The sequence below is a fragment of the Carassius auratus genome, chromosome 23, assembly GCF_003368295.1.
Source record: "Carassius auratus strain Wakin chromosome 23, ASM336829v1, whole genome shotgun sequence".
NCBI classification, from domain to species: domain Eukaryota; kingdom Metazoa; phylum Chordata; class Actinopteri; order Cypriniformes; family Cyprinidae; genus Carassius; species Carassius auratus.
The window spans coordinates 15,486,439-15,494,984 of record NC_039265.1 but is presented as its reverse complement, the minus strand read 5'-3'; the positions used below and the strand labels follow the sequence as shown (position 1 = coordinate 15,494,984).

At 35.9% G+C, this 8,546-nt stretch overlaps 2 protein-coding genes across 15 annotated transcripts in view; one reads left to right on the top strand and one right to left on the bottom strand.

Annotated features, from left to right (window-relative positions):
- Positions 1-2,745: 2,745 nt before the first annotated feature.
- On the bottom strand, positions 2,746-4,867 carry LOC113041762 (transmembrane protein 107-like). Its single transcript, XM_026200398.1, has 6 exons — positions 4,658-4,867; positions 4,445-4,535; positions 4,287-4,354; positions 3,538-3,638; positions 3,222-3,318; positions 2,746-3,101 (listed from the first exon to the last, which is right to left on the bottom strand). The coding sequence occupies exons 2-6, from the start codon at positions 4,529-4,531 to the stop codon at positions 3,032-3,034; spliced, it is 423 nt and encodes a 140-aa protein (XP_026056183.1). The 5' UTR covers positions 4,532-4,535; positions 4,658-4,867; the 3' UTR covers positions 2,746-3,031.
- A 785-nt stretch (positions 4,868-5,652) lies between these two features.
- Positions 5,653-8,546, top strand: part of huwe1 (HECT, UBA and WWE domain containing E3 ubiquitin protein ligase 1) — a 42,698-nt gene continuing 39,804 nt past the window's right edge. For 8 of the 14 annotated variants that reach the window (XM_026200074.1, XM_026200077.1, XM_026200072.1 and 5 more), the window contains exon 1: positions 5,653-5,720. The gene's annotated coding sequence lies outside the window, so the exon portion shown is untranslated. Of the gene's footprint in view, positions 5,721-7,045; positions 7,295-7,400; positions 7,539-8,188; positions 8,266-8,546 lie in introns of those variants that run through there. The other 6 variants (XM_026200070.1, XM_026200079.1, XM_026200066.1 and 3 more) reach the window with 6 other exon arrangements.

The following is an 8,546-nucleotide window of genomic DNA, read 5'->3' as shown; positions in this document are numbered from 1 at the left end:
GGGCATTTACATACATAATAACATAACAGCAATTAAATAAATGTTATGCCCTTTTAGCATTTACTATACTTTAGCATTACACTGTGCGGCATTATAGCATTTATTGTAAAATCCATCACAAAACTGCACAATTGTTAACCATCATCATTATTAACGTCTTTCTTTGAAGCTGCCATAGGCATCTACTCTAGTTTATTTTCTTTAGATCACTAGTACTTGTGCAAAACTTGACAGTGACGCAATGCACTATAAAATATCGTGGTGTGCACAGTATTAATAGCCACTGAATGAGATGGCAAAAGGTCCTGGCACAATCACCAGAATCTTTTTTGTCAAGATGCACCTTCCATTTAGTTTTAATTATCTAGCCAGAGGTCACTGATGTTGTTGGTGTCTAGTTGACACTAATTGGCCTAAGTTGAAGAGAGCCTTCACTATGCGACAGACAGCAGAGGGGTCAGACGATGAGGTGGGTCGTGGCAAACAGAGACAAGGACGAAAATAACGATGGGGAGCAAAGCGTGCCGATAATATGTGTGCAAACAGTTGCATGTGCTTCCGAGGAAATAGGGCTGTGTACACACAGAGAGTGGAGCTCATTAAAGACAGGCCAATGCAGTGTCTTGGCTGAAGTTGCCTTATTGATTGCTATGGTTTATTTAAGTTAGGACAAGTGGTTGTATTATTTAGAGGATATGAGGGAAGTTTCTTGGAAATGGAGGTATTGATTTTGTCCAAGAAAATCAGGGTACATGAGTAGGTGCCACCAGAGCAGAAAGGGAGAGATGGGGTTTCCCTTAAAGACATAGGGAGATGGCTTTCAGCACCTTTAATTGAAAGTCATTTCATTTAAAATAAATGCCAACTTTCTTTACAATAACCTTAATTTCAAGAATTACTGTATTCAATCTTAATTTAATGTGTTGCCTTCATTTAATTGTTTAATGAAGTGTCCTTTAATATTACTATTGTAATATATATATATATATATATATATATATGTATATGTTGTTTATATATATTTATAAGATTATAGATGGATCAAATGTTATTATGTTGTTATTGTATATATTTTTTTTTTATTAAGTGATGTGTGCAACATGATAATGAAATAACATATAGATAGACCTTATGCCTTGTTTATTAAAAAAAATAGAGAGATTTAAGGTTTTGTTGTTTATTTTTTGGTGGTTTGAGTGTTAATGTCTTATATTCTAAACTCTTTAACTCTTTAATGTATTATTCTAAACTCTTAAAAGTAAAGGTTCTTTGTTGACATCTATGGTTCCATGAGGAACCTTTAATATCCATGAGAACTGTCCATTGTGCAAAAGCTTTTTAATAGGAAAAAGCTCTTCAGATTCGCACAGAGGAAAAAAGTGTTCTACTTCTTTGGGGAAACAAAAATGGCTTCTATGGCATTGCTGTAAAAGCCCCTTTTGGAACGTTTTAGGAGTGTAGTGACTGTCACTGATCATTTGTGTGTTTTCATCCATCTTAATGAAAGAGTGTGTGCAGTCCAGCTGAAGTCAGCTGGGTTCAGCTCAGCATGTGCCTCACGGGCTCATGGACTCATCACTCCTCTGGAGGACTAACTTCTCTTGGCAGTTCTACAGCATATCAACAAACACCTTGATGTTCGCTAAGAACATAAATATAATGTACCCTTGTAAGCCGATGTGACAGGCTTCGGCATGAAGGTATTCTTATGCTCCATAAGGGTTATTTTAAGCTAAAATAAGGTGTGCAGCAAATATAGGCTACAGACTGACAATTATGCTTGAAATAAAAATGATAAGTTGTTAAAGTTACAGCGAATCTTGGTTGGCTAATTCTCACTCTCATTCTCCTGGAGTTACCCACCTTCCACTTCTAGCTGAAATGTCAACAGATCGCGATTACAGCGGCACTTTCAGTGTCTACTGTTTCTCTCACCCTGGGGAAGTTAATTATCCTACAGTCATAATTCACTCCAAAATTGTGTCATAATTTACATCATGTTGTTCTAAACCTATGTGATTTTCTTTCTTTTGTGGAGCACAAACCTAAATACCATATTTTCCGGACTATAAGTCGCACTTTTTTAATAGTTTGGCTGGTTCTGTGACTTGTTGTCAGGTACGACTTATTTATCTAAATTAATTTGACATGAACCAAGAGAAAACATTACCGTCTACAGCCGCGAGAGGGCGCTCTATGCTGCTCAGTGTAGAGTACAGAGCACTGAGAACAGTATAGAGCGCCCTCTCGTGGCTGTAGACGGTAATGTTTTCTCTTGGTTCATGTCAAATTAATTTAGATAAATCTTGGTTCTTACTTCTAAATAAACGCGACCTTATATATGTTTATTTCCTCGTCATGACGTATTTTTGGACTGATTCGACTTATACTTAGGTGCGACTTATAGTCCGAAAAATACGGTAATTAAAAAAATATCTGTGGTCGTTATGGTTCTTAAAAGTAAAGCCAACGGGGTACAGTGTTCTTTTGTCCATTATTTGGACAAAAACAGTTGAAATATTCTTTCAAATATTTTTTTTCCCCATCACAGCAGAAAGTAGATCATATAGGTTTAGAATGACATGAGGATGAGTACATGATGACAAAGTCTTGCTTTTAGTATGAATTTGGGGAATGCAGATAGTATAAATTGGGTAAAAAAGTACAAGTAAAATTAATATTACATGTGCTTATAATTAACAGTTTTTAAGGGTAAAAATGTTGTGTGATCTAGTGAAAAATCTGAAGAATAAACAGACACAGTTTATTGGTCAGTTGTATCAAAATACAAAATGCTTTAATTCATCACAGTGTGTACAAAATGTGATATTTTCAAGAAAGAAATTGAAAGCAGTTATTCGTAACCACATAAAACCAACAAAAAGCCTTCAAACATAATTTTGCAATCTAAGAACTAATTTTATGAAAATGCTTATTCATTGTGTCAGTGAATATTATTCTCGTTTCAGGATATTCTGGTACGTCAGTCATGGAAGGACAATATCCGCCTGAACCAAGAGGGCAGAGATCCTTATAGAGGCTTCCTCTTAAATCCAAACACTACAATAAAAAGGATCATCTCATATAGTGCTGGAATCACACTGAAATGTAGAGAGAAAATATTATTGCAAAAAGTTTTTAAAAGACACATTTAAAGAGAATTTATTAAGACCATTTATATTCACAGTTATGCATTGACTGTTACTTATTTACTGACTGACCTACAGAAGCCAAAGATCCACCAGTAGAGGCTGCAGGTCCATTGCTCAAACAAGAAGAAGAGCAAAGCCACAGCGCCACTGGTGTGACATCCAATAGCTACAAAGTGATGGTTAAATAAAAATCTGTTCCGGTAATTTGATTATGCCATATCAGTAACAACCAGAAATGACTAACTATTGTGAACAACAATGTAATGGTCAAATACTGCATTAAGAACTGCATTCCCTTTTGGACTGCTCTAGGATAATAAAGGTAAAGATATCCCTCTTCTGAGGTGGACAACCAAGTAAGTTGAGCCTGTGGTGGTAAGGATACATAGAAGAGCTTGATTGTTGTTGAACATAGAGACTCCAGAGAGGAACCCAACCAGCTCGACAGCAAACAGGCCCAGGGTCACGGATAATGCCACTACAAGTCTGCTCTCCAAAAAAAAAGTTAGTAAAAGATTCATGAGTATATACATGTACATATATATATATATATATATATATATATATATATATATATATATATATATATATATATATATATATATATAAAACATCCCATTTTAGTGTCGGAATCAAATTAAATTTACAAAAGTGATTTTATATAAATACAGTAGGAAGCATAAATGCAAGTAAAGTGTCTACTTTAATGTTCAAAAAACTTTTATAAAAAAAAAAAAAAAAAAAGAAAGAAAAAAATGGGTGACATGTTCCATCATCATTAACAGACATCTTACTTGTATATATTTTTTGACCTGTACTGACATATAAAAGAAAAAGAGATAATACAACATTTTATTATATTTTTAATTATTTAAAACGTCTTGCCAACAAATAGGTAAGACCTAGTGGTTTGAAAAATAGTGGCAAAGATTGGTAAAGATTTCAAATGACAGGTAATTCGTTTTGGGGGCTTTTTTTTACTTTGGGGCATTTCATATGTTTATTTAGCAAGGATGCACTAAATTAATTAAAAGTGATACAAATTATTATTATTATTTAAAAAAAGTATGTACTTTTTGGTGGTTTGATAGTGTTATGTTAACGTTAAGGTTTGATAGGTTTATGTTAACGTACCGTGTGTCCTCAAAGCTGTATTCTTCATTAGTGTAATCCAGTGGGAGGCAGGCTCTGACACTGTTCTCCTGTGGGATGATGCTTCAGCAATGAATCACAGACCTGACACAAAGATATCCTGCGACACAACAGTGATTAAACCTAGGATTAGTTCTTACCCGGGACCAGAAGATGATGATGACTATCACAAGATGCGCGATGAGAGTCAAGAAACGGGCTGGCACCAGACTGCTTACCACCGACATTGAACTGAACAGAAAACAACATCATGTGAGACTTAAACATAGCACTAAAGCTATGTGCAAGATAAACAAGATACTATTTATCTTGTAAATTCACGGTTTACACAAAAGGTGTAAGTTAACACTAACCGCGGATGCACGCAGCGGCTCTATAAAAGCTGTTAAAACTGGCTAATATCGTTCAGTTGGCGTGCCGAAAGTAAGTTTGTTTCTAACAGATGACAAAGCAGAAACTAAATATAATGCAACAGTTATACTTATCTACAAAACCCGTGGACAGTCTTTACGCTATAACGTTAAGCTTCAGGTTGCTACGACAACACTCTTCTTCTATTTGTAGAATCGGTTCTCAAAACTGAGCATTAAAAAGAATAATGCTGCCACCTACTGGCAGGAGTAGCTATGTGACATTCTCATCATGCAGAGGGGACGCACAATTTCATCATTTATAAACAATTAAATGTAGGTAATTCGTTCATTTTTACTTTAGAGAAAAAAAAATATGAAATTAACTTTTTCACTTCAGCATGAAACTCTGGCAAATTAAACACAATGCAAATTTGTCCCATAAACAACTCAGTAAACTGGTCTTATTATTTCCATAAACAGACAGTCCATGTGTGTTGTAGGCCTAGTAAAAATCATGTTTTTGGTATAGCCTAGTTTTAGCAGAAATATGATACAGGCATTCAATGCTGAATGGAGGGAATTAATCAAATATTAGCTTTGACGATGGCCTTAACTTTTAAGAATTATATCTCTAAAGCACATGCGAGACAGTTTATGAATATTTTACATTATAATGGCGAACGCCTTTGCTGTTTGGGAATCAGGGTGTCATAGACATGCACATTTAAAAAATTAATTACTTGTAATATTTTACCTTGTTTGCAACTGTTTTTATAAAATTTGACAGTACTTTTTGAGTATCTGAGAAAACACAAAAAAGCGAGCAATGTATGACTGAAAATGGATTATCATACAGATTTTATTATTATTATTATTATTATTATTATTATTATTATTATTATTATTATTATACTCATGAATACTGATCAGATCAGTGAAGGGGCTGGTCTGCGTGACCACAACATATTACTATTGGAGCAGGGGAAGCCAATTGAAATATCGCGAGATTTACATCCCCACTCGCTGCTGTAAGATGGAGAAGTTATGTTGAGGCGCAACCGAGGTATGATCTTAAATTAGTCTTTGTCTGTTTTGTGGAGACGTCTGTGGCTGACTTTACATGACCGTTAACATTATCGGACGGTTTTGCTCGAAAATATTAGTTGTATACTGTGGGTAAAATAAGTGTTTTGGATGGAAAGATCAGACACTTTGCTAATATAAACCGCCATTTTTAATTTGCAGTCAGACTGTCGAGCATTGTGGTGTGTTGCATGCACGCGCGATGTGCGCGCACAGAGACCGAAATCTATTTACAAAATCTATTTTTCCATAGGCAGAATCTCTAAAATGAAATGTAATAAACGTGCATGAGTGAAGATGATGATGATGAATTGGCGAAAACACTCGTTATGGATCTGTAAAGGGATGACGACGAAAAGAGCATGTAAATGTGGTAGCATGTGCTTTTGTGATAAATGAGTTGCACAATATGAGTTTTCGTGTGGAATTTATGCATTTTCAATCTTCACGGCCTTAAAATCAGGCTTCAGACATTGTGTAATCTGGATATGGATGCTCATACCCATAAATATGCTGAGCCGTCGAGTCCAATAAGTCTTGACACCTAAATTCCTCTTATCCCTTTGGTGGTTTACAAATTTCCATCCTCTCTAATCTGTTATGTTGTCCAGTTATAATATACAATTTTCTATCAGAGAAGTATCCGCTGTTTTCATTCCCCAATGCACCCCCAGAAATCTGTTTTATATGATATATTATGGAGATTACTGCTGATGGATCATATGGATCAGTGTAACCAAACCGACCCTAAACTGATGTTGTAAAGTGCATCATGCACTTCCAAAAACAAACTAACAAACAAACTAAAAATCACATAGATGTGTGTACAGTGTATATTTGTGAACTTCCCACCCTGTTTCTCTTGTTTTATGGTGCAAACTGTTGCTGATGACAGGAATGAAGAAATGAAACCTGTTAATTCCTACAGTAAAGAGTATAACAGTCGTTTTCAATGAATGTAAAAAGTATTATAATCTAATTTCAGTGTAATCAATTCATTTCCAAGCTAGTGATTAAGTTTAATATTAGAATGAATAAAACTTATATTTGGAAAATATATATTTCATACTATATCTTCATAATACCTTTTAATGTAGTGCATTAAGAAAAAATATCCAAACCGATTGATTGCAAAATTCATAGACTTTTCTTTACATTAAAGTTAGTCTGACAAACTCCATAATTTCACAAATTTAAAACTTCAATATTTAATACTTTTAAGTTCTATCTCAGATAAATGTGTTTTTGATTTGATAAAGTACACTTCAGCATCATGTGTGACACGCTACGTTCGCCCCAAACGCAGCTACGCACAAGTGCAGCAGGAGAAAGCGAGAAATTGAGCAGTCCACTGGAAGTCAGTGTTATGGTAGGCCCGAATGGGGAATGATTCAGCGAGATATTCTGCGTTTCTCAGCTAACCAAGCAAACCAACACATGCACGAGCATCTCATCAGTCGCCACCGCATGCGCCTCCCCGGCCACGGTTCATCGAGACGAAGCTCTTGCTGAAGATGTGTGGTAATATATGCCACGGTACGGTTGTGTCGAAGTGTAAGCCCCGTGACAGACGACGTTTTGTGAGCTAGGATTTTGAGGGGAGTGAGCGGGTTTGCCGGAGCAGGCCGGGCTGAGCCGGGCACTAGATTAGAGCAGAGCATGTGAGCAGCTTGGAGGAAAAATTTGGACCTGTGTAACGTTAGCTTCGCTCTTGACGAATTCCGCCACAGTCGAGCTGCATATTAAGGGTTTGGCGTGTGTTTGCTGAAAAATAGTTGCTTTGGATGAGATTTTAAATGTGAGTAGAGGGATTGCGGGTTTGTGTTGACATGGGGAATTATATACTTAGTGTCTCGTAGGTCGCAAGCTCACAATCAACGATTTCGCGTGAGCGGCTAACTGTCAAATTTGCCCGGTAATCGTTACGGTTATTCCGTTAACGTTACAGTTTATATATATAAAAAAAAAAACTGGCGGTCATTGTTTTATTTGCGCCATCTAATAAGAATGACGTGACTATGATTATCCGCAAAACTTAGCTTGCTGACTGAGGTAGCTTGTTAGCAAGGAAAAACTAGCTAGCATGTTAGCTGTCTTTTTTCTCGAATTGTACTCCCTTTTCTGTCTTCTTTCCATTAGAAATAGTTAGTGAAATTACATTTCGATTCATTGGTTTATTTCCAGAGTGGTTGTGTTACTTTCAGTGGTACTTGAATTTATTTTTTACAGCGTTATTGTTTCTTTTATGGTGAACGTACCGGTTAGCCAATGTCATTGTAATTTTTGGTATTCGTTAACTAACGTCTGCCGTGTTGTTCTCTCGACTACAGCACACATTGGTTCTCTGTCAAGAACTAAATTAGTGTCTTTCTTTAGTAATAAAGTTTATTTAAATGGCATAGATAAATTAAGTTTGTCAAATGTGTGGGCTCTTTTTTCCATGTCAGGTTCCTTGATCACAGGCCAGTGCTTCTCTTTGACCGGGTTCAAGGTCCTTCATGTGTTTTGTTTCTCAAAAGGAGCAAGTAGGTTTCTAAGAACGCCACATTAACAGCCTCTTGTTTCAAAAAGAGCAGTTTAACTGGTTAAATTCAGCAAGGATGTGTTAGTGAGATGCTAGGGTTTGTCTGTGCCCAGAATCTATGCCCCATATCTGAACCAATGTGGGTTGCTTTTCCCTTGGCTTGCTCTCAGACTTGTTTTCTTTCCACTGACCTTGATTTTTAATTCTACAGCTAATTAGTATGGGATTGTTTTTGACCATTTAGAAGAAATAGGCTAGCTATATATATATATATATTAGTTT

What these genes read in the sequence shown, in the direction of transcription:
- LOC113041762 (XM_026200398.1), bottom strand. Translation starts at nt 4,531, where the DNA reads ATGTCGGTGGTAAGCAGTCTGGTGCCAGCCCGTTTCTTGACTCTCATC. An exon ending in TACAGCTTTGAGGACACACG is followed by an intron (nt 3,639 to 4,286) that starts GTACGTTAACAT and finishes TTTGGAGAGCAG; the next exon opens with ACTTGTAGTGGCATTATCCG. An exon ending in CAACAATCAAGCTCTTCTAT is followed by an intron (nt 3,319 to 3,537) that starts GTATCCTTACCA and finishes ATCACTTTGTAG; the next exon opens with CTATTGGATGTCACACCAGT.